Source organism: Gilbertella persicaria (genome assembly GCF_025201335.1).
Source record: "Gilbertella persicaria strain CBS 190.32 chromosome Unknown B0P05scaffold_40, whole genome shotgun sequence".
Classification (NCBI taxonomy): domain Eukaryota; kingdom Fungi; phylum Mucoromycota; class Mucoromycetes; order Mucorales; family Choanephoraceae; genus Gilbertella; species Gilbertella persicaria.
This window is the reverse complement of record NW_026252001.1, coordinates 41,383-64,327: the sequence shown is the minus strand read 5'-3', so window position 1 is coordinate 64,327 and position 22,945 is coordinate 41,383. Positions and strand designations below refer to the sequence as shown.

Sequence of the window (22,945 nt, the reverse complement as noted above, 5' to 3'; positions counted from 1 at the left end):
GCTATTGAAGAACCTGGTTTTATTATAAGAAGGGCGGCGGGGTATTCTATCATCTCTAATTTAACCTAACATTCATTGATATACAATTCAAGTTCACTTATGAAGGAACTGAAGGGCTTGAATGAGAAGAAGCAATACGTTTCAATTCCTAACCAAAATTATAAGTCCATCCGTTGTGATCATTGTATATTCTACTTACCAATTTCAAGTCTTCCATATTAGAAAGTTCATTTCTATTTACAGTATCGAAAGCATCATTGTTTGTGATTTTTAAAGAAGAAGATCGAGTAGGTGGTTTTCTATTTTCAACTTAAAGACAGCTATGTCAGTATACTCATCAACAAACAAGGACAGCTTACTGATGTTTTGCTTTGTAGAGACTCTTGGGGGCTGTTTCTATGTCTACTCATGGATGATAAACTATTTGACCTTACCGGAACAGACCTTAAATGAGGCGAACCATGACTAGCGTTGTTGTCCAACTGGCGTTTGTCGTTTTCAAGCGAGAGAATAGCATGGTCTAGTCGCTTTAATACATTGCCTGTACTTGTCTCATTTGGACTCGCCTGTTCAGTTCCAGGAGAACGAACAGCTTCCTTGTCTTGTTTCAAGAAACGCATAAAGCGACGATTGCTTGAATCCCCATTGTTGGTAGCATCATCGGATGACTTGCGTAGTACAAACAGTTTCTCTGTGATACCTTTAGGTATGAGATCAGGATCACCCAGCACATCTGAGATGACTCTGTCTGAGTTTAATGGCGTTTCTTTACAATGTGTTAGCTGCATATCTCTGTAATCGATGAAATTACCTTTTCCATTCACAGACAGTGAAATATAATAAAGAGAAGGATCCTCTTCAGTCAAATGGAACTTTTCAAGTGCGATATGTGTTAAGGCCAGCATTTCTGTAGTGAGTGACACAGCCACCAACTTGTCAATGCGTTCCTGTTTGGCTTTTTGTTGAAGTAATGACTGTTGTTGTTGCTGGATTTGTTGATCTACTCGAAGTAAGCTACTCTTTCGAATCAAACCCATAGTAGACATCTTGTGAGGATTATTTTCTTGTGTGTTAAGCAAGCGATGATGGTGTTTTTTGTTGTCAACATGGTAAGATATCTTAACATAAATTTGTCCACTTGTTTCAATGGTTCTTTTGATCCTTTTGTGCAACGCAAATCGAATAACAGAATCTTCACCAAAACGCGCTTTGGCACGTTGTCTTGCCTTGGACACACCAACACGAGTGACTTTGATAGATGGTTGCTCCATCGATAAACGCTTGATATATGTCAATGAAGGCATAGGTGTTGTAAGATGATCGTTCAATGATTCAAAAATCTTGAGTGGTTTATCCTGTGGTAAAAGCGTAATTTCGTCTAGGTAAATGTTAATTTGAAATGTCATACATGAAAATATACTTTTACCACTGTCCATCGATTTGACGGTTAAATAATACTCAATGCCTTCATTTGCCTTGTTGGATTCGTCGAGTAAAGGAATATGGAACTTTTCCAAAGCAATTTTGACTAATTGATCTGCATTCATGTCGGAGGTTACAGCCACTGTACTGAATAAGGCGCCTACGTTAATATTTCCGGCAAAAATTCGAAGAACATGGTATTGTGTATCTAGACTCTTATTCATGGGTGAATTTTCAATAGCAATTGGCTCAGGACGAACAGGTTTGTTCTTTTTGCCAATAGACAATAATCTCTTCAAACCAGTTACTACGCCTTGTTGTTCTAGAGATGAAGCTTGTTCTGTGGAAGGAGGTTGTTCTGGTGGAGTGGTATCGACTTGTTGATCCTTCTGGCTCTCTACTAATTCAGGCAATGGTTTATCTGCAGTTTGAGCCACAAGAGATGAACTATGATTTGCAATAGTGGCTAGAGGCGATGTAGCTTGAACGTCAATAGGCCTGTTGAAGTCTGGATTCAATATAGGAGCAAATCTACTATCGTCTTCTTTTTCTTCTATTTCTTCATCTGGCTCATGGTCTCTGTATGCTTCAGAAGACATTTCTTCACTCCATTGTTCAAAAGCTTCCTCATAAGGACTGTTGTCATCTTCGTCTTCGTCTTCGTCGTTGCCAATAATGATCTGTAACTGACATGCAAGTTCTCTTGAAACCTTAACCTTCTTTTTTATGCGGGAACTTTTGGTGACTGTATTATAATGTTGTAGTTGACCTAGTGAGGTTACCTATAAAAAACACACATACATACAAGGTTTAGATGACATAAATCGTATTGGACTATTACTTCTATGTTTCTGTGCTTATTTAGTCGAGCCAATCTTTCGAATGGAGTCTATGAAAGAAATTTACACTAAGAATCAGTTTAACAAGAATACAAACGCTTGATCTTTTACTTCAATATTCTCGGCTGGGATGTAGCCCACTTCTGATGTCTTTAATGCTCTGATTAACCACCAATAAGAGTTGGAATCATCTAATAAAGTCATAGCATCTCCCTTCACAACAGATGCTTGACCATCTACAGTAGCCACAAATGTATGAAGTGCATAAACAAGATCGAAATTGATATTTTCATCGGGAATACTAGAGGAAGAAGAGTACATAGACGCATCATCCTCTTCTTGGTTGCAGTCTTCAAATTCTTCCTCTTCTTCCTCTTCTTCTTCATAAACAGTAGTCACAGGTGAGCCTATCATGGTTGAATGCTTTAAATTCAATTTGTCCTCTGAAGCGTAAGATGTTTGTTGTTGAGGCTGCATACGTGAGCTTGAATATCTTTCTCTTAAAGCGTCTGAAGGGGAAGTGTGTCTTGACATGTCTATAATTCAAAGAAAAAGGGGGAAAAAAAGATTAAATATATTCATTAATTGATTTAATATAAAAGCACGTTCTGGAGTGCACCAAGAAAAATAAGCTGTGTGACAAGGATAGATTCAATCGGACTCTATACAAAAAAAAGGGGGGGGGAACATCTTATATTTTATTTCTATGATTGTTGCATTTCTTCTCTAATGACTTTGTTAAAATACTCTGGATTGTCCAAGTACATATGATGTCCACCTTCAGGAACTCGGATCACTTTGACAGGCACCTTCATGTGTTCCTTTGCTCTCTCTGCTGCCTTGTAGTCCATCCAATCCACTTCGCCATATACAAACACAGTAGGCATTTTTAATCCTGCCAATCGATGAAACAACGGTTTACGAGCTACTGCACCTGGCGCCAGAATAGCAGCTAAAGCATATTCCCCTGAACCTGATGAGGAAGTAATATTATACCTATAAGCCCACATTAGAACTCTTCAATGTACTTTTTTTTTTCATCACTTACAAATAATCATAAAGATCATGCTGCTCATCCTCATCCAAATGAGCAAAACGTCGAGAGGTATAACTATGGACCAAATTAGCACCAAATGGACCAATCATGCGAACAATTGACATTGGTGTTACATTGCGATCCCAGAGATAAGTTGCCCAAGCAGGAATTCTACGTTTGGGTGGTTCAGGTTGTTGCTTAGCAATATTTTCCATTGCTGCTGCTTCTGCCTGTAAAGAAGCCCCAAGTTCATTGGCTTCTCTCTCTAATTCTTCTTGAGGGTTTTCGGTTTCGATTTTCTTTGGTGCATAAGAGTTTTCTGGAATACCAGCAGGAGACACCAGGATCAGTTTTTCAACACGTTGAGGGTACTTGAGAGCATAACAGGCAGCAAAATAACCCCCTAAAGAATGACCAAATAACGTCATCTTTTCCAATCCTACTTTATCTCTCCAATCTTCTAAAGATTCAACAAAATGATCTTCCACCTACGCATCGTAAGTCGACTGTCACTCACCCTTGTTCTCACATTTACCTCGCTTACAATCTCATCCCATGTTTGATTTGATTGCTTTGATATCGTCCATTTAGGTCGAGAACTATTGCCCATCCCAAGCCAATCCAAACTAAACAAGCGCCAACCTGTTTCTTGTGATAAATTCTGATAGTTTCGATAAAAGAAGCCTAGACCTGCACCGTAGCCATGACATATGACAAGGTTGCGTATGCCATGATTTTCTTTGGTTTCATGCTGAATATCTTCTAATAAGTCTTGTCTTGGCTCAGCTTCAAAGCGAAAGGGTATCGATTGATGGTGTTGTTGTGAAATATAGAGTGTGTTGACTTGTCTTGCTGTCTTGTTTGACAATAATGTTTGTCTATCAATTGAAATGCGGCCTATTCGAGCATAAATAGGTGTCTGTGGACCGGCGAGAGGCAAAGCACCATAAATACGCTTAATAATACGAGCTTCAGCAATACTGGCTGTCTTTTCAGACCTATGCCACCAATTCTTGATAAAATTGAGTTTTGTTGTTGGAGGAATCACTGCAGGCAAAGAACTAACGATAGAAAGATTGTTTCTATCGACAAAATCAGATTGGGACATTAAAAAAAAGGATAAAGAAATAATAAAATAAAAATATAATCTTTTTATATGGCTCGGATAAACATCGCGGAATTTTCAGCGGAAGGATCCAATTACTTAATAAAGCAAAATACGTAAGGAAACGAAAAGGAGAATCGTATTTTTGACTCAAACGAGCAAATGCTATACGTAACTTGAACAAAAAAGGCAATTTAAACTGACAGCAAATCTTTAATAAATAAACAAGCATACAATAGCAATAATAAAATAAACATAGAATGAAGCAAAAAAAAATATATATATATATAAAGATATAGAAAGCATACAATAAGGAGATATTAAATATTAAACAAATACAAAAAAAAAGAGGTTACCAAATGCCCCAATTCAAGTTATCATTGTAGTGTGGCTGTTGTTGATTTAACTGTAATAGCCAATCATCATCATGTATTGCGGAACGTAAAAACAGCTGATCTTGTTGCTGCTGTTGCTGCGGTTGATTTAATGAGAGGAAAGATGAGTTGAATTGAGATGAAATAGGTGGGGATAATGGACGAAAAGAAGTCAGTAAACGCATATTGCTATTATTTTCCAAAGAAGGAGGAGGAAGAGGAGGACTTTTAATCACTGTATGTTGGTTGGATTTATCTGTTTGAGATCGACCCCAAGACAAACGTATTCTAAAATTTCCAATCATAAACCCATTCATTTTTTCAATTGCCTTTTCTGCAGACATACGGGAAACATATTGTACAAAGCCACAGCCTTTGCCTGGTGGTATCTTGACATAGACCACTTCACCAAATGGAGAGAAATACTGTCTTAATTCATCTTCAGTCACAGGAGAAGACAAACCACCTACAAACACAGTGGTATTATTGGGATCTGTTGGTTGATGAACAAGAGCAGGTGCCTGCAAAGACAGTTGAATATATCTGGCATCATGTTGTGAAAGTGGAGATAAGGGCTGTTCATATTGATAAGGAGGGGAGAAGGGTTGTTCCAATTTCTGATGCAAATGGGTTGTTTTAGGAGTAGCAAAAGATACTCGAATGGGTCTATTGTCACAAAAGACACCGTTCATTTCAATAACAGCTTCCTGTTGTTCCAATTGGTTTAAGAATCGTACAAATCCGTAGCCCCTTGATAAACCTGTAAGTGGATCTGTCATGATCTTGGCAGAGTGACACGAAGGATATCTAGCACGAAATAATGCCTAATAAAACAATAACTAAGCAGGTTTTATCCCTTCACATGCTTACCAATAGATAAGTTTCGTCTATATCGTTACTCAAATCACCCACAAACAGACTGTATTCAGGTGCACGGTTCTCTCTAGTAAGAATAAGTAAAATATATATATATATATATATATCGACAAACTACTTTTTATCACAAATACCACCACCAGATGCCCAGTTGAGTCGAAACAATTTACTTGAATTTGGTATTCTTGTTCCATGAAATGTATCGAGTGCTTTTTGGGCTGCTTGAGTAGAGTCAAATCCTATAAAAGCATAACCCGAACTTGCACTAACAATATCAGTTTGATTTTTCATTTTGTCTTGCTTACTTTGTTCTTTTATCTCGAATCAATTTGACCACAATACTGTCTCCAAATAAAGAACTCCATAATTGTCTGAGAAAGATCTCATCCATCCAATAATCCAAATCGCCCATCCTAGAGATTTTTTAGCTTATGTTTCTTACAAGGCTGTCTATACCATAATGTTGTCTTGTCATCACTCTGTCTTAAACGAGAATTATCATGAAAGATAAATGTGTCTGACATGATGAAGATATAAAGAAGAAAGAAAGAAAGAAGAAAGAAAGAAAGAAGAAAGACAGAAAAAAAAAAGCGAGAGAGATATTTAATCATTTCTAACTCAGGTGATCTTCTTGAGGCACAAATAGCCCTGTGCGACTTTTGTGAGCAGTGATCACGCAGCACAACGAGAGAAAGAGAAAGATATATTCGTCATTCTGGATCATTAAAGTCAAGAAATAACCAGAGATATTGGTAAATATCTTTTCGATATTCAATGGATAACTACAACTCAATGGAACTCCCTACTTTTTTTTTTTTTGTAAATCTCGAGAAAGATAAGTTAACCTTTAGCTACAGCAATTCTCTCTAGATTGTAGGTCGCCTTTTTTTTTTTTTTTTTTTTTTTTTTTTTTGCATGAATAACAAAAGGAAAGACCCGGTGACTATTTTTCTTTATGAAACGTGGGGTGCACCAAGTCTTTACCGGAGAATGATGCTAGCAAAAAAAAAAAAATAAATAAAAAGACCAAGTTTTTTTAACACTCTTTTTTCTTTCACACAACATAAACCATGGCCCTTAAGCGTTCAGATAGAAGAGAAGAAGAAGACGAAGTTCCTTTTAATGAGGAAGAAGATGACGAAGAAGATTACGAAGAAGACGACGAGGATGTACGTTTAAATTGTTCTATGCAATCCAATTAATGATCTTGTAGAGACCTGCCAAAAGAAAGTACAATCCTTTTATTGATGAAATGGCCATTGTCGATGACGACGAAGACGATGAGGAAGACGACGAAGAATACGGCAAAGAAGGTAAAAAGAAGACGGATTTGATCACGACTTGTCATTAAAACACGTTCTCTAGATGGTTTCATTGAAGAAGAAAATGAAGAACTCACCACCACAAAGACAACATCTCGTCGTCACCTTGAATTGGACCGCAGAAGAAGAGAAATGGAAGGCATGGATGATGAACAAGTAGCCGCTTTCTACGCTGAAAAGTATGGTGGACGTAGTAAACCTCAAAGCTTTAAAGATACCGAAGAAGTACCACAACAATTATTGCTTCCTAGTGTCAATGATCCTAATTTATGGATGGTGAAATGCAAAGTAAATGAATGAATCAGCCTTGTCTTGTATTAATCTCTCTTTTCTGTCTATAGCCCGGCAAAGAAAAAGACGTTATTTTTGGCTTAATGAAAAAATACTTTGATAGACAAAATGGTTCTCATCCTATTGATACCTTCTCTGCTTTTGCAAGAGAAACACTCAAGGGCTATATCTATATTGAGGCACGTAGACAAGCACATGTGCAAGAAACACTCACTAATATTCCCAATGTCTACATGTCTACGCTCATGCTTGTGCCTATTAAAGATATGGTTGATTCCATTACGGTCCAAAAAAAGGAAGTGGAGATTCCTTTGGGTGGTTGGGTTCGTGTCAAACGTGGTACTTATGCCGGCGATTTGGCTCAAGTATTAGAGGTTTCTGATTCACAAGATTCTGCTCGTGTCAAGGTGGTCCCTCGTTTAGATACGGACTCAAGCAACGATGATTTACAACAAGGTAACAAGCGTAAAAAGGGTGTGCGTGCTCCACCTAAACTATTCAATCCTGAACGTTTGGCCAACAGATCCCTCTCAAGCCTTCAAAAAAAGGGACCTTACTGGGTATACAATGGCGATCATTACCGTGATGGTTATCTTGAAAAATACATGAAAATCACCACATTACAAATCGAAGACGTGAATCCTACGCTGGATGAAATTGCTCGGTTTGCTGGTAATGGTGAGCTCAATGGGGAAGATGGTGAACGCTCCATTGATTTGACTTCGTTGTCCAGTATGGCTATCAATAATGCTCAAGCATCCACTGTCTTTCAGAATGGTGATGTTGTGAGTGTGATTGAAGGTGATATGATTCATAGTTGGGGTACTGTTGAAAGTGTGAATGATACACAAGTCACTGTCTCTTTGGAAGTTGATGGTATGAAGAAGCGTGTTACTTTACCTGCCAAACAATTACGTAAAAAGTTCAAAGAAGGTGACCATGTCAAAGTCATCAATGGTCGTTTTAAGGACGAAAGTGGTTTGGTGCTCAACATCCAAGACAACATTGTTACCTTGTTATCTGATGCATCATTAAAGGAAGTGCGTGTGTTTGCTAAGGACTTGAGAGAAGCTGCTGAAGTCATGTTTGGTAAGACTGTCATTGGCAACTATGAACTTCATGACCTGGTGCAACTTGACTTTTACACTGTGGGCGTGATTGTCAAGGTCAATCGTGATTCCTTCCAAGTCTTGACTCAAAATGGTGAAATGCGCACTGTGGAGCCTCATCAAATTACCAACAAGCGAGACAGTAATAAGGCAGTAGCCACTGATGCCAATGGTAATAGTATTCGTTCAGGCGATACTGTTATGGAAGTAGGTGATAAACGTACATGTTCTATTCTCCATCTCTATCGTCACCTTGCCTTTTTGCATTCTCGAGAACATTCAGAAAACTTTGGTGTTTGGGTGACCAATACCCGCTCTATCATGAGCGCAACCACACGTAGCCGAAGCTTAGCTCAGCCCAAGGTCACTAACCCTCCTTATAATGGTGGCTATGGTGGTAGAGATGATAGAAACGGATTTGACAGCAGAGGTGGTCGAGGTGGTAGAGGCGGTATGGGCCGTGGTGGATTTGCAGGACGTGGCCGTGGTGGTAGAGACAACCTGGTGTCCAAAACAGTCCGTATCTCTCAAGGTCCACACAAAGGCTATATTGGTATTGTCAAGGAAACCACCGACTCACAAGCTCGTGTTGAACTGCATACCAATTCTCGCGTACTCAGTATTGATAAAGCACATTTAATGATCCTCGATGCTCAAGGCAATCCTGTGGGTCAAGCTGCTCCTGATCGCTTTGATTCACCTGCCAACAATGGTGGATTTGCCCGTCCTATGGCTACACCTAGTCGATATGGTGACGGTGCCATGACACCTATGCACAGTGCTTCTGGATCTCGCACACCTGCCTGGAATGCCTCTGGATCTAAGACACCTGCTTGGAATTCAGGTGCTCGAACACCTAATCCTTATGCTAATGACGGTGGCCGTACACCAGCTTGGGATTCTGGATCCAAAACCCCCATGTGGAGCCAAGAGCCATCCTCTGCCTGGAGTGCTAGTTATGATAGCCATTCAAGCAGTAAGGCAAATACGAGTAGCAGTAGCAGTAGTAGCCAATCCCATTATAACAACGCTCAATCTGCAAAGACACCTAGTTATTCTAGTATGAGCAACAACACAAGTCGATATTCAGATGTAGATACAGCCGCTACTCCTGGTGCTTCATGGACTGCACCAACACCTGCTGCTAGCTATGAACCAAGAGCACCAACACCTGCTGTTAATTTCGCGCAAACACCTTATGATGCACCTACACCATATGAAGCTGCGCCTACTCCAGGTGCTGGCTTGATCCCTCCTACTCCAGCTGCTATGATGTCTGCACCTACACCAGGCAATTACTTACCGACCACACCAGGTAATTTTATGCCTACTACACCAGCCACTGGTGTTCCTCAAACACCATTCATGCCAAGTGGTGGTGACTATGGTCATGTAGAAGATCAAGGTAAATAACACCTCTCTTTCACACCATGGTTTACTGATTTTAATTTTAGCTGATCAAGGCGAAGATAACTGGCCTATTGAAGAAATTGAAGTTGTATTGAAAAAGAACCAAGGTGAAGCACAAAAGGGACAATATGGTAAAATTGTCACTGTCAACCGTAATGCACGTAAATGTTTGGTCAGTTTACTGGACAATAGCCAAACCAAGGTTGATGTGGCATTTGAACATATCGAGCCTGTTAGACCCAGCAAAAAAGACAACGTCAAGATCATATTGGGTGAACATCGTGGTGAACTGGGTTCTCTTATTGGTGTAGATAGTCATGATGGTATTGTTCGTCTAAAGGGAGACGGTAGTGGTTTCAAAATTTTGAGCATGAATTCAGTTGCAAAATACACTGGTACTGACAATGTTGATTAAGCCTCTCATTCTGTAAATCACTTGAAAAAAAGATGCGTTCATGTTTATCCATAATAATAATAATAAAAAAATGTTTGTTACAAGATCATCAACAATATGCACACAAATAGGTTACACTTTAGGTCAGAAGCTTTGTGACGCGTATTATCAAGACAAATTTTAAAAAAAAAGCAAAGCTTCTTTTTTTTTTTCTCTTTTTCTATTCCTTTCTTTCAAAAAAAAAAAAAATAAAGATAGAATATGTTTGGTGTTAAGGATTTTATGGGAAAACCAGCCCCTCCTAATTATGTAGCTGGTCTGGGTCGTGGTGCTACTGGTTTTACCACCCGTTCTGATATTGGTCCTGCAAGAGAATCCGGTGTAGAAGTGTAAGTCTTATTTTAAATTGAATCCTTCTAATTTTCTCTTCAGTGATTTTTCAAAGATAGCAAAAGAAGGTGAAGAAGACGAAGACCAATATCAAGATCCAGATAATGAAGTTGGCTTGTTTTCTACTGCACCTTATGAAGAAGACGACGAAGAAGCAGATCGTGTATGGGATATGATTGATGCAAAAATGGACGAACGTCGTAAAGCTCGTCGAGAAGCTCGAGAACGTGAAGAATTAGCTCGTTATCGACTCGAGAGACCCAAGATTTCTCAACAATTTGCAGACCTAAAGCGACAATTAACGACTATTAACGAAGCAGAATGGGCTGCTATCCCCGACGTAAGCGATTTGGTCGGCAAGAACAGAAAGAGAAGCAGAGCACCTGAACGATTTACACCCATGCCAGATTCACTTATTGCAGCAGCTCGAGATCAAACAGGATACAGCAATACAGTCGATGAAACAGAACAAAAATACGGTGGCATTGCATCCACTGCTCCTATTGTAGGTGGTGAAGACATGGTCACCAACTTTAGAGAGATTGGTCAAGCAAGAGATAAAGTATTAGGTCTTAAATTGGATCAAGTCTCTTCTGATTCTGCCTCAGGCAAAACAACAATTGATCCTAAGGGTTATTTAACAGATCTACAAAGTGTCGTTGTCAAGAGTGATGCTGAGATTGGTGATATCAAGAAAGCAAGACTCTTGTTAAACTCTGTCATTACAACCAATCCAAAGCATGCTCCTGGCTGGATTGCTGCTGCACGTTTAGAAGAAGTTGCTGGAAGACCTATACATGCTAGAAATATCATTGCCAAGGGCTGTGAACAATGTCCCAAGAATGAAGATGTATGGTTAGAATCTGCAAGATTAAACAATGTGGACAATGCAAAGATTATATTGGGTGATGCTGTGCGACACCTGCCACAATCTGTCAAAATCTGGCTTAAGGCTGTATCACTCGAGACAGAAAACAAAGCCAAAAAGAAGGTGTTGCGTCGTGCACTTGAATTTATCCCCAACTCAGTCAAATTATGGCGTGCTGCTGTCAATTTGGAAGAGAATCCTGAAGACGCAAAAGTCCTTTTGTCTCGTGCTGTTGAACTTGTTCCTCTAAGTGTCGATTTATGGCTTGCTCTTGCACGTCTTGAGACCTACGAAAATGCTCAAAAGGTACTCAATAAGGCCCGTGCTGCTATACCAACAAGTCATGAAATTTGGATTGCTGCTGCTCGTTTACAAGAAGAGCATGGTAAATCTGAAATGGTCGATCGTATCATTGCAATGGCTGCTAAAGCACTTGCACAGTCTGGTGTTTTATTAGATAGAGATCAATGGATTGATGAAGCAGAGAAATGTGAAAAGAATGGATCTGTGTTGACATGTCAAGCCATTATCAAGGCAACAATTGGTATGGGTGTTGAAGAAGAAGATAGAAAATCAACTTGGATGGAAGATGCAGAGAGTTGTATTGCTCATGGTGCGATTCAAACAGCCCGTGCTATTTATGCTCATGCACTCAAGGTGTTTCCCGGCAAGCCTTCTATCTGGCAACAAGCTGCTTATCTTGAAAAGAGCCATGGTACACCAGAAAGTCTTGAAGAGCTATTACAACGTGCTGTCAAATATTGTCCTCAAGCTGAAGTTCTTTGGCTTATGGGCGCCAAAGAGAAATGGCTTGCTGGTGATGTAGAAAGTGCTCGAGCCATTTTAGAAGAAGCCTTTAGAGCTAACCCCAACAGTGAACAAATCTGGCTTGCTGCTGTCAAGGTAGAAAGCGAAAATGACGAATATGATCGTGCTCGAAAGTTACTTGAACTAGCTAGAAAAGAATCAGGCACAGAGCGTGTTTGGATGAAATCTATCATGTTAGAGAGACAAATGAAGAATTACGATCAATGTAATGTCTTGTTAAATGAAGCACTAGAAAAGTTTCCTACATTTGACAAGTTGTGGATGATTAAAGGACAGATTGAAGAGTCTCAAAATAACGATGCCAAGGCCAGAGAAGCATACATTAAGGCAGTCAAGAACTGTCCCAAGAGTATTGTGCTTTGGGTGCTCTTGGCTCGCTTGGAGTCCAAGATGGGTATGATGACCAAAGCCCGTGCTTCTTTAGAAAAAGCTCGTTTTATCAACCCCAAGACAGCAGAACTATGGTTAGAGACTATCCGTATGGAAAAGAACAACAACAATGTGGCAGTAGCCAAGTCTCTAGCAGCAAAGGCACTTCAAGAATGTCCTACCTCTGGTGCTATTTGGGTTGAAGTCATCTTTATGGAAGCAAGACCACAAAGAAAAGCACGTAGTGTAGACGCTCTTAAGAAATGTGAGCATGACCCCATTGTTGTGACAGCAGTAGCTCGTCTTTTCTGGACTGATCGTAAGATTGAAAAGGCTCGCAACTGGTTTCAAAAGGCAATACAAATCGATCCTGATCAAGGCGATTCATTTGCATGGTGGTACAAGTTCGAGATACAGCATGGTACTAAAGAACAACAAGAATCTTGTATCAAACGATGTGTTCTGGCCGAACCTCGTCATGGAGAGGTGTGGCAGTCTGTTGCTAAAGACGTAGCCAATATTGGTAAAAAGACAGAAGAAATACTCAAATTGTGTGCAAATACATTAGAGCAAGTTAAATAAACATCATATACAAATGGCTGAAGTATATTCAAATGTCAAATGGCGGTTATATGGTTACAATGCAGCTTTATTTTTATTTGCGAACTCTAGGATGTATAATTCCAATCAAAAGTATTCAAAAACGTCTTACCCTATAATCCTTTAATTCTATTTAACGAAAAAAGAAAGCTAATCATGGATGCTAGCACATCATGCTTGAAACAAGAGTATCTTTAAAAAGCTAAGCACATGGGTAGGATCATTACTTATAGACCGGGTTTTTTCTCCTGAAAATTTCAACTCTCTATTACAGATAATGATACAATCCTTTGCATTCAGCCCCTTCTATTGCTGGTGCACACCAAGAAATAGCCATTACTTTCTTTTCTGAGCAGATTATAAGATTGAAAAAGGTGATTCTTTTACATGGTGATACACGTTCAAACCAAAACATGGCACTATAAAAGTGTCGTATCAAATGATACATGTTGGCCAAACTTTATCGCAACAATTATATGAGCTTTTTTTTTTTAAAAAAAACATGAAGTAATATAGTAATCATTGTTGTTTGTGGTAAACAGTGCTAGAAGGGTATCGTATTGATAGTGTAGCATAAATCAAAAGGATAGAGAAATGAGAGCGTCATCTTATTATGGTTTAGGAAAAGCTCAAAGAAATGATGTCAATTATCAATCATAGTCAGTTTGTAATATGCAATCAGACGTCAGCTATTTCTACTCTAAAAAGTGCATTTAGCTATAAATCGGAGTCGATATGCGTGCTTAATTAAAGCGATAGACTTTGCTCTTCCATTCTAAATTCATGTATTAAATGCAAATATAAAAAGATCGGTGAAGAGAAAAGAGAGCAATGTGGTAAGCAAGTACAAGGGGTACACTGAAATAAGTAGATTGGTCTGTGCTCTTTACTATGCGGGCATTTAAACAAGATAAAAAGATGCTAGATGTTTCTCTCGACTTTCGACACTTCTTTTTCTCTTTTTCTCAACTTCTTTCTTTATTATGCTAAAAATACAACGCAGCCTGTCAAAAATCACTCGAACAAAATCCATCAAAGAACCAAAAGATGAAAAATCAACTAGTCATCAACCTAGCCTCAGAGGTTTGTTCACAAGAAGAAAAAACAGTGTGTTGGTATCAGATGCCAACAAAGAAACAAACCCTCAAAAGCCAGAAAATGCCACTAAAACACAATCTAACAAAGGCCTTTCTGCACCCTCAAAATTACCTCCTTCTCGATTAGGTAAGTGGTTATCCTCTTTCTTTAAAAAATCAAGTGCTGAATATCAATGTAGATCACAATAAAGTCAGAGGAAAATATGAACGTGTATGTTTACCGAGTGACTCAGAAGAAGATAGCGAGGAAGAAGTAGAGGAAAACTCGGAAGACGACGGCGATTCATTTGTGATAACTAGAGGTAAAGATTGGCTCCAATATGTAGCATATAACTTATTCAAAATAGACTTGGACAAACATCGAAACAGTCCTTTGCTACCACAACAAGACCAGAAACCAGAAAAAGATCTAGAATGTCAAAGCCGGAGTCTAGAACAGGATATGAACCAAGAGACAACAGATAAACCATACGTGCAAGAAGCTCCTAAATCTTTGAGCCAAACCAGTAGTTCAAAAAGTATAGAGTCTATGGTTAACTTGTCCAGTGGCTCCAGTTCAAGCAACACAACACCTCGTATGGAAGAAGAAGGAATTAAAGACGAAACGAATTGGTTACATAATCAATCACCAGTGGCTGACAGTCCACCATATTATCCATTTTACTATCAAATGCCACCAACTCCTACCTCTCCTTATAATATGATGATGGTGGACCCTATTTATTATCAACAGCAACTCTTTTATCAGCAGCAACAGCAACAGTTCTTATACCAACAACAGCAACATAGACAACCCTATAAAAAACCACAAAACAGTATGAAATTGACAAGTACCGATTTAAGAAGAAAAGCAGAAATGATACGATATGGTAGCATTACCCCACGTACAGCCATAATAGTAGTCTAAGTAATATCTCTGTACAATCCTTAAATATGAGACCAAGCCTTCAAGGCTCCTATTATTTATAACGTCAATAAAGAAGCTCTCCTTTTTCTAACTTTCTAGCCAAAATTTATCATCGTAAAAGGAAACATCTTATTATAGCCTTCATCCTTTAGTGAGTACAAGCGTTCTTGGCAGATAACCATCCTTTTATTGTTTCAAATTTGGCCAATTGACAAAATATTTCTTTTTTACAGTTTTTATTTTATTTTCTTTTTCCTACATCCTTTTTTTTTATATATTTTATGTCAAGTTGAGCGTCTACGTCTTTTACAAAGCAAGGTTTGAAACCAACTGTCAAAATAATAATGATATACAAGACCTATTCGAATATGTAAATACCTGCGATCATGATATATATATCTAGTATCAATCGATTTTACTGACCTTACAACAGAAAGCGATAATTTAGTGAAATTGATAAGACAATCCCCTTATCAAAGAAAATTGCTATTCAAGCTTTTGCCATGAAGAAGAAAATCAAAAGTATGCATAAAAATATCAGTGGCGGTTTAGCAGCCCGCCAGGGGTTTCCAACTAGTTAATTTTATATCTTTTTTCTGCGTTACAACCTGATTAACACATAACTCTAAATAAATAAATAAAAAGTCTGAGAGCAACAACAACAACAACAACAACAGCTACAAAAAAGACAACAAGTAATACTACATCTGTTTTATGTGCTGACAAGGGCTTTGGAAGTTGTACACAAACAACTCTACATACATAGGCAAAGAAAAGATTAGACAGTACAGCTACAAACATAGTTCTGAAGGACGGTTGAAATTGACTTCTTTATCCGCCTCTTTTATTCTTTCCAACGAATTAAGTCCAAATGTAATATTTAGGACAATACATCAGCATCATACTAGGCACATCATATTCCCATTTTATCTTGGAATGCTGATGTAACAAAAAGGCGATGTCTATAGCAATGCAACCATACCAAATAAAAAAAAGATGCCATTTTTTGATCCGTATTTGCAGACTCGATTGCTTTATTACTATTATCTGATAGCTTGAGACTGTACGCAAATGTTGGTTGGCCTACTAACAATGTCAAAAAGCGTGTAAAGGGGTCAAAGGGTACTGAAGGATAAAGAAGCTGGTCTCCAAGAGGGAGAACACAATTTCTAAAGACAACATCTCTAACAACATTGATTTTCGTCAGGATGAACAAGTAGCAAAAGCACATGGACATTGGAAGTCTTAGCAAGAAGATGCCTGGCTGCTATGTGGTGTCAAGAATTTTGGCTAACAAAGTCGTACACCATTGTATTTGAGGGAAGCTTAGAAAAATTAAAGCCCAGCGTGTAGACCCCATATAAAATCCGACACACTTTCTCTTTTTTCCCTTTTTTTTCTTCATGACAGGCAGCCTAACAAAGTTTGATACAAGTCATGAAGATCTTATTCATGGTGTCTCCTATGACTTCTATGGCAAGCGGCTTGTTACCTGTTCGTCTGATCAGCGACTCAAAGTATGGGATTTTATAGAACGACTCGACACTTCTGTGTGGGAACTTAATGATGCCTGGAAAGCACACGACTCATCCATCTTGAAAGCTATTTGGGCTAGACCTGAATACGGCCAAGTAATCGCAAGTTGCTCTTTTGATCGTCAAGTAAAAATATGGGAAGAACAATCTGTGGAGCCAAGAAACAGCCAGAAAAGATGGGCTGAACGATTTAGGCTTGTGGAATCAAGGGGAGCTGTGCTGGATATTGCATTTTCGCCTTCACAAAATTCGCTTCGATTAGCGACCTGTTCTTCAGATGGCATTGTGCGTATTTATGAAGCGTTAGAACCTACTAATCTTGCCCAATGGTCTCAAATGGAAGAATTTGAAATAACAAGTAATGGTAATAATACTAATGATTCAAAAAATACACCTTCTGGTATCAGTCAACTTCAACAACAGCAGCAACAACAGCAGCAACAGCAACAACAACAACAAAATCAACAGCAGCAGCAGCAACATAATCAACAGCAACAACTACAACAGCAGCAGCAGCAGCAACCACAATCACAACCACAACAAAATCAACAACAACATCAGCACCAGCATCAGCAGCAAAATCAACATCAACATCAACAGCAACCACAACAACAAGCGACTCAACAACATCAGCAGCAACAGCAGCAACAATTACAATCATTTCAGCTTCACCAACAGTCAATGCAGTATGGTAATTTACAGGCTCAGTTATCTTTACAAGCATCACAAATGCAACAACAGCATCAGCAGCAATTGCAGCAACATCAATCGCATCAACAGCAGCTAAATCAGTACGGAATCTATCAAAACAATACCCAACAACCACAACTATTGCATCAATCACAACAATCACAGCCTCAGTTACAGCAGCAACAATCGCAATCAGCCATGAACTATCCATACAATGCAGCGCAAAACACACTCATAAATCATGCCTTTGGACAGCAACCTACACATACGAATAGTACAAGTTCCAGTGCTAGTTCTGTAGCAAGCCATGGTGTCTCTACACCAGGAGTATCAGACATTCCAACCATGACAAGCACCACTACCACAGGCTTTGTACAAGGTATATCGCCTGGATCTTCTGCCAACATTGGTGGTGGTCAAACGGCAGTAGCCAATAATATCCATAAACCTATTGATGCCGACAGTGGTTATTGTATTGATTGGTGCCCAAATCGTTCGCCTACTGCCATGATGGTTGTTGGTCTTGGTAAAGAAATTGGAGCAAGAATATTTAAGCATGATGGCCATAATCGATGGATACCAGGGGAATTTTTGCCTGGGCATACAGAAGAAGTACATGATGTGAGCTGGGCACCTAGTATGGCTAGATCATACCAATTGATTGCCACAGCCAGTAAAGACAATATGGTTCGTGTCTTTAAATTAACTGAACAGCAAGTTCCCTTACAACAGCAACAGCAACAGCAACAGCAACAGCAACAGCAAAGAGGAAGATCCATTCTTTCTCCAGCTGGTACACCAAATCAACTCAATCCAAACAATAAGTCTTTTCATATTGAGCTTGTTGCTTGTTTTGATGATCATAGAGCAGAAGTCTGGCGAGTCGAATGGAATGTTACAGGCACGATCCTTTCTTCTTCAGGAGATGATGGAAAATTGCGCTTATGGACTACTGGATACGATGGAAAATGGAAACAAATGGCATCTATTGCTGCTAATTCACAAATACCATTATAGAATAAAGCTACTTTTATATTTATCATTTATAATCAAGAACAACTTAACCATTTGTTGTGTTTCTTTTCAAGTTGCTTTCATTTTTTTTAGTCTACATAGTTTCAAAAATCGATCCAAAGACACTATCTATGCTTATGGATGTTTTGTATCTCGAATCAAGAAAGAACATAATGGATTTTAGGCTTAGATTGTTGGTTTCCGCTTGAAGGGCGTATGTCATCATATCATACAGGTACTTTGAAATTCATTTTTTTTTTTTTTTTTTTTTTTTTTTTTGTATTGAATGAAATTTTATTAGTAAAAATAAAAACATTGAAGGATGGTCAAGTGTACACAGAGTGAAGTGACTTGCCATATAATTATCTTTTGTATTGTCTATTAAGCAGTTTTGTTCTTCATTTTTGATATCTTGAGTATTTCTTTGGTGATTCTTTTGGAAATTCTTTCAGGGTCAAAGGACACTCCATGGAAATGTTGTTGGAAATGACCGCCCCAGATTGATCTGATAATTGTCGCAAAGAAGTCAAATATATTGATCTTGACATCTAAGTTGTAAATGAGGTATCTTGATAGTGTGAGATTTTTAAGATCTTGGAATATTTTATCTGAATCAATTTCGATTGGGTAGCCAAGGAACTTGTTGAATATATATTGCCAAATCATTGCCTTATTACCACAAGAGATCAGTAGGTGTTTGGCATCTTCTATTTCATTGCAACTGACACATCGATCATTTTCGATGTCTTTTATTTTTCTTTGGAATAGGAATTCTCTGCTTGGGATTCTGCTGTGTATCATTTTGAACCAGATGTTCCTCACGGATTGATGCATTGGTGCCTTATAGAATTGTTTCCATTGACGGGACTTGATGTTGGCATTGAAGTCGCTTGGCATTTGCAATGGAATGTTCTCCAGCATTATTCTTCTGACGCCTTGGTTGTTCAGGGACAAAATTTCACTGTTTTCATATTGTAGCTCCTTTAGATACTTCTTAAAGCCCACGCAGTGCTGAGTCTCTCCTATGGTATTTTGTTCGATATGTCGCAGAAAGAATTGCTTGAACTGTAATGTATTGCAGGAAGTGTATCTCTTCAATTTTGCTAGTATTACTGGTCTATTACAATGGAGTTTGCTTTTGAAGACAATACGGTTGGTTGTTAAGTCAAGGTTAAAAAAATGTTGAACTAGGCTTTTCTTTGCGGTTGGACTGCCAATGAATGTCAGCTCAGCGTTGTCTTCCCAGTCTTTGAAAACAGCTGAAAGTGGTAGGGTCATACAATCGATAGCTGATAATGATATTTGGGCTTCGTCTTTTGGTCTACAGAATTTTGTCAAAACATCCATTGTTTCAAAGATCGGTCTAAGCGCACCCTCTTTGTTCACAGATCTTTTGTATCTAGAGTCGGGGAAGAGCACAATGGATTCAAGGCTTGGGTTATTTGTTTCAACTTGAAGAATGTATACCATCATATTATACAGGTACTTTGGGATTCGTTTGAATTGCTCATAGTTGAGCAGAGCTTCAATATATCTCATCTGTAGAGATCCTTGTTGGGCAAACAAGTTTAACAGTCCCAGACCTCCTTTAGCCTTAGGTAGGTAAAAGACATCCTTCTTGATTTGCAATTTCTTCTCATCGACTGTATACTGGTAAATGATTGAGTTCAAGGTCGAAAGTACAGCTTTGAGTAGTAGTGTCAATCTGAGCACATGCCATAGTTTGGAGAGTATTATTGTGTTGGCTATATTTGCCCTACCGTACATAGAGATATTTCTTGTTTTGAAAAAGGCCACTTGAGCTCTGATTCTTCCAGTCATTTCGGCCATAAACACATTTCTCTGTTGTTTTGTTACGTAAATTGGGTATCCAAGGTATTTGATATAATCAGCACTGTTGTAGTCGTACCATTTCATACGTTGTTGGATGTACGTTTTCAATCTTACCCCAAAATATCCATTCATTTTACCTCCATGTAGTGGAAAGGCTTGGGACTTTTCGTAGTTAATCTTGGAGTTTGGCGCTTGACTATATGTCTTGAGACATTCTTCCATTTGCATATACTCCGATCTAGATTTGACAAATATGATAATATCATCTGCATAGGCTAAGACCTTGACAGGTGGTGGAGGAGTGAGTTGAACTGTTCTTTGATCTGCTGGTTTGGTAGCTTGAATTGAATATCCTGAGATACTGTCATTGTTAATAATTGTTAGCAGGAATGGCTCAATGGCAAAGTTGAAAAGTATTGGTGATATAGAGTCTCCTTGTCTTAGTCCTCTTCGCTGTTTCACTGGATTTGATAGAAACCCATTCATATTGATGAAAATTTCATTGTCAAAGAAAAGGTTCTGTATGCATCTAACAAATTCGTTAGGAAAGCCAAACTTCAATAGTACTTGTGTAAGATAGTATGGATGAACACTGTCATAAGCTTTGTTATTATCAAGCATCACTCCAACGTATTCTTCAAATTCTTGGTTGTTTCCTGCTCTGGTCATTTTGGCATTGTCGATCATCATTCTAAGAGCTAAACCTTGGTCTCCAATAAAGCGCCTTGGCATAAATCCAGTTTGGAATTTGGTGATAAGCCGATTGGTGATTTCCATTATTCTTGCATTCATTAGCCTAGTGAAAACTTTACAGTCTGTATTTATCAGCGTGATTGGCCTCCAGTTTCCTAAGTCTGATAAGTCCCCTTTTTTTGGTAGCAATACAGCACACGCTTGCTGCCATGATCTTGGAAATTTTCCTAGCTTGATAGCATCATTGTAGACTTGTGTTATGATATCTCGACAGCTTGGTTGGTTAACGATGATATTGAGTATCTCATATGGGATGCCATCTAGCCCTGGGCTACTTTTACGTGGACTTCGTTGTGTACCTAGTATGATGTCTTCATAGTAAATCTCTTCAATCAATCTGTCGCTCTCTTCTTTAGACACGACTTTGTTAATTTGGTTCGTCATAGATTCTAAACTGTTTATGTCAATTCTCTCTTCTGTATACAACTTGGAGTAGAACGATTGGACAGCTTCTAGCTTGGCGTTAGTGTCTGTACATTCATTACCAGTGGCTGGATGTTTCAAAATGCCCATTGTCTTTTTCTCTTGTCGCCGCTTGATAGTGCTTTTGATGTAGGATGGAGACTTTTCGTTGTTTTCCATCCATCTCTGACCGGCTCTGAGTCTATCTGTATTGCTTTTCTCTTCCTGTAGTTTGGTGATTTGATTCTGGACTGGAGGTAGTAGTGCATTTAAACATACAGGGTCTTGACCATAGAGTCGTAGCAACTTGTTTCGTTCTCCATTCAGTTCTTTCAACCTCTTTTCTCTCCACTGGTTATGGTGACGGCAGAAGTTGACTGTTACTTTCTTAACCATATTTTTAATTGAATCCCACTTGTCTTGTGCTGACATTGCCGGGTCTAACTTATGTTGTATATATTTGTCAAGTTCACCTTTCAATTTGTTAGTGTATCTTTCATTTTTGGCAAGATAGGGATTGCCTCTCCATATGCCTTTCCCATTGTTCTGTAGCTCAATAGTCAGAGTTTTTTTTAGTAGTGCATGATCTGTGTATTTGTCACTCAGGAATTCTACTTCGCCATCGGACATTTGCTTGAAAGTGTTGAGTCCTGCAAATATGTAGTCAATGGTTGATAAAGATGCCTTGTCGCTTCGCTTTTGGATGCAAGTATAGTCGTATCGCTCGCCTTGTTGATTTATGCAGTCTTTCATATGACCCTTGATGAATTCGATCAGTTGTTGAGGTTTAGCTTTTGTTCTTGTAGAGTGTTTGCTTGCGCTATCAAAACTAAAGTTAAAATCACCAGCCATGATTAGGTCGGGAATCATCTCGGGCGTCTTGAGTAGTAGATTGCTTATTGCTTTAAAAAAATTGTTTCTCTCAGTCACCTGTTTAGTTTTTAGACCTTATTGTGCATATAGGTTCATGATGTATGCAGGCGGAGTAGAGTTGTCAACCGTTGTTAGCTTAGCTAGTATCATTCTTCCATCTTTAGATACTTTGATTTCCACTAGATTTAGAGCATTGTTGAAGTTGATTATTGAGCAATGTTTTGTCCAAATTGCTTGATGATAGTTGAACTTGAATCTCATATTGTTTATGGTTTCTTCAAAGGTGAGAGTTGGTATATTGGTTTCTTGACATAGAAGCACATTCAATTTCTTGCTCTTCAGTAAAGCAATAAAATCGTCTGTGGTTTGTTGATTAGTGTTCATATGTAAGCTTCTGCAGTTGACAGAACCTATTTTAATGTGTAAGTGTTTGTATGTATTCATTTTTTTTTGTATAAATATATTTTTTTAACTCTTTTTTTTTTAAAAAAATATTTCAAATTTCGAGAATTCAAAGCACATAAATCTTTTCTATTATTCTGCTTATCCATGTTAATCCAGTGTCATCCATGCTATTCTTTACTGTTATACTGGCTGAGTGTCTTAAA

At 38.5% G+C, this 22,945-nt stretch overlaps 7 protein-coding genes across 7 annotated transcripts; 4 read left to right on the top strand and 3 right to left on the bottom strand.

The window, feature by feature from the left end:
- B0P05DRAFT_554394 (uncharacterized protein) lies at nucleotides 1-2,833 on the bottom strand. The gene is made up of 8 exons (XM_051579670.1): nucleotides 2,373-2,833; nucleotides 2,264-2,311; nucleotides 1,427-2,204; nucleotides 812-1,378; nucleotides 407-766; nucleotides 360-380; nucleotides 200-309; nucleotides 1-148 (listed from the first exon to the last, which is right to left on the bottom strand). The coding sequence occupies exons 1-8, from the start codon at nucleotides 2,793-2,795 to the stop codon at nucleotides 98-100; spliced, it is 2,358 nt and encodes a 785-aa protein (XP_051431875.1). The 5' UTR covers nucleotides 2,796-2,833; the 3' UTR covers nucleotides 1-97.
- A 41-nt stretch (nucleotides 2,834-2,874) lies between these two features.
- Nucleotides 2,875-4,405, bottom strand: B0P05DRAFT_599044 (Alpha/Beta hydrolase protein; the record flags this gene model as incomplete). Its single annotated transcript, XM_051583192.1, has 3 exons — nucleotides 2,875-3,257; nucleotides 3,310-3,785; nucleotides 3,815-4,405. The coding sequence occupies 3 exons, from the start codon at nucleotides 4,403-4,405 to the stop codon at nucleotides 2,966-2,968; spliced, it is 1,359 nt and encodes a 452-aa protein (XP_051431874.1). The 3' UTR covers nucleotides 2,875-2,965.
- Nucleotides 4,406-4,595: 190 nt separating this feature from the next.
- On the bottom strand, nucleotides 4,596-6,238 carry B0P05DRAFT_554388 (uncharacterized protein). Its single transcript, XM_051579669.1, has 5 exons — nucleotides 6,109-6,238; nucleotides 5,958-6,065; nucleotides 5,771-5,917; nucleotides 5,647-5,719; nucleotides 4,596-5,600 (listed from the first exon to the last, which is right to left on the bottom strand). The coding sequence occupies exons 1-5, from the start codon at nucleotides 6,174-6,176 to the stop codon at nucleotides 4,755-4,757; spliced, it is 1,242 nt and encodes a 413-aa protein (XP_051431873.1). The 5' UTR covers nucleotides 6,177-6,238; the 3' UTR covers nucleotides 4,596-4,754.
- A 456-nt stretch (nucleotides 6,239-6,694) lies between these two features.
- Nucleotides 6,695-10,299, top strand: B0P05DRAFT_496385 (uncharacterized protein). Its single transcript, XM_051575389.1, has 5 exons — nucleotides 6,695-6,821; nucleotides 6,866-6,965; nucleotides 7,018-7,262; nucleotides 7,316-9,779; nucleotides 9,829-10,299. The coding sequence occupies exons 1-5, from the start codon at nucleotides 6,723-6,725 to the stop codon at nucleotides 10,197-10,199; spliced, it is 3,279 nt and encodes a 1,092-aa protein (XP_051431872.1). The 5' UTR covers nucleotides 6,695-6,722; the 3' UTR covers nucleotides 10,200-10,299.
- Nucleotides 10,300-10,405: 106 nt separating this feature from the next.
- Nucleotides 10,406-13,306, top strand: B0P05DRAFT_515363 (PRP1 splicing factor, N-terminal-domain-containing protein). Its single transcript, XM_051575687.1, has 2 exons — nucleotides 10,406-10,567; nucleotides 10,611-13,306. Exons 1-2 carry the CDS (start codon nucleotides 10,440-10,442, stop codon nucleotides 13,213-13,215), a joined length of 2,733 nt encoding a protein of 910 aa, XP_051431871.1. The 5' UTR covers nucleotides 10,406-10,439; the 3' UTR covers nucleotides 13,216-13,306.
- Nucleotides 13,307-14,216: 910 nt separating this feature from the next.
- Nucleotides 14,217-15,237, top strand: B0P05DRAFT_590003 (uncharacterized protein; the record flags this gene model as incomplete). Its single annotated transcript, XM_051582771.1, has 3 exons — nucleotides 14,217-14,457; nucleotides 14,510-14,632; nucleotides 14,678-15,237. The coding sequence occupies 3 exons, from the start codon at nucleotides 14,217-14,219 to the stop codon at nucleotides 15,235-15,237; spliced, it is 924 nt and encodes a 307-aa protein (XP_051431870.1).
- A 2,031-nt stretch (nucleotides 15,238-17,268) lies between these two features.
- B0P05DRAFT_554378 (uncharacterized protein) lies at nucleotides 17,269-18,509 on the top strand. Its single transcript, XM_051579668.1, has one exon. The coding sequence runs from the start codon at nucleotides 17,454-17,456 to the stop codon at nucleotides 18,477-18,479; it is 1,026 nt and encodes a 341-aa protein (XP_051431869.1). The 5' UTR covers nucleotides 17,269-17,453; the 3' UTR covers nucleotides 18,480-18,509.
- Nucleotides 18,510-22,945: the final 4,436 nt, after the last annotated feature.

Excerpts from the sequence above, each read along its gene's own strand:
- B0P05DRAFT_554394 (XM_051579670.1), bottom strand. The coding sequence starts at position 2,795 with ATGTCAAGACACACTTCCCCTTCAGACGCTTTAAGAGAAAGATATTCA. Across the intron at positions 767-811 it reads ACTGTCTGTGAATGGAAAAG|AAACGCCATTAAACTCAGAC; the intron begins GTAATTTCATCG and ends CACATTGTAAAG. Across the intron at positions 381-406 it reads AAATAGTTTATCATCCATGA|TCTCTACAAAGCAAAACATC; the intron begins GTAGACATAGAA and ends AGCCCCCAAGAG.
- B0P05DRAFT_554388 (XM_051579669.1), bottom strand. The coding sequence starts at position 6,176 with ATGTCAGACACATTTATCTTTCATGATAATTCTCGTTTAAGACAGAGT. Across the intron at positions 6,066-6,108 it reads GATGACAAGACAACATTATG|GATGGGCGATTTGGATTATT; the intron begins GTATAGACAGCC and ends AAAAATCTCTAG. Across the intron at positions 5,918-5,957 it reads ATTCGAGATAAAAGAACAAA|TGCAAGTTCGGGTTATGCTT; the intron begins GTAAGCAAGACA and ends TGATATTGTTAG.
- B0P05DRAFT_496385 (XM_051575389.1), top strand. The coding sequence starts at position 6,723 with ATGGCCCTTAAGCGTTCAGATAGAAGAGAAGAAGAAGACGAAGTTCCT. Across the intron at positions 6,966-7,017 it reads CGAAGAATACGGCAAAGAAG|ATGGTTTCATTGAAGAAGAA; the intron begins GTAAAAAGAAGA and ends CACGTTCTCTAG. Across the intron at positions 9,780-9,828 it reads TGGTCATGTAGAAGATCAAG|CTGATCAAGGCGAAGATAAC; the intron begins GTAAATAACACC and ends TTTTAATTTTAG.
- B0P05DRAFT_515363 (XM_051575687.1), top strand. The coding sequence starts at position 10,440 with ATGTTTGGTGTTAAGGATTTTATGGGAAAACCAGCCCCTCCTAATTAT. Across the intron at positions 10,568-10,610 it reads AGAGAATCCGGTGTAGAAGT|TGATTTTTCAAAGATAGCAA; the intron begins GTAAGTCTTATT and ends TTTTCTCTTCAG.
- B0P05DRAFT_554378 (XM_051579668.1), top strand. The coding sequence starts at position 17,454 with ATGCAGTATGGTAATTTACAGGCTCAGTTATCTTTACAAGCATCACAA.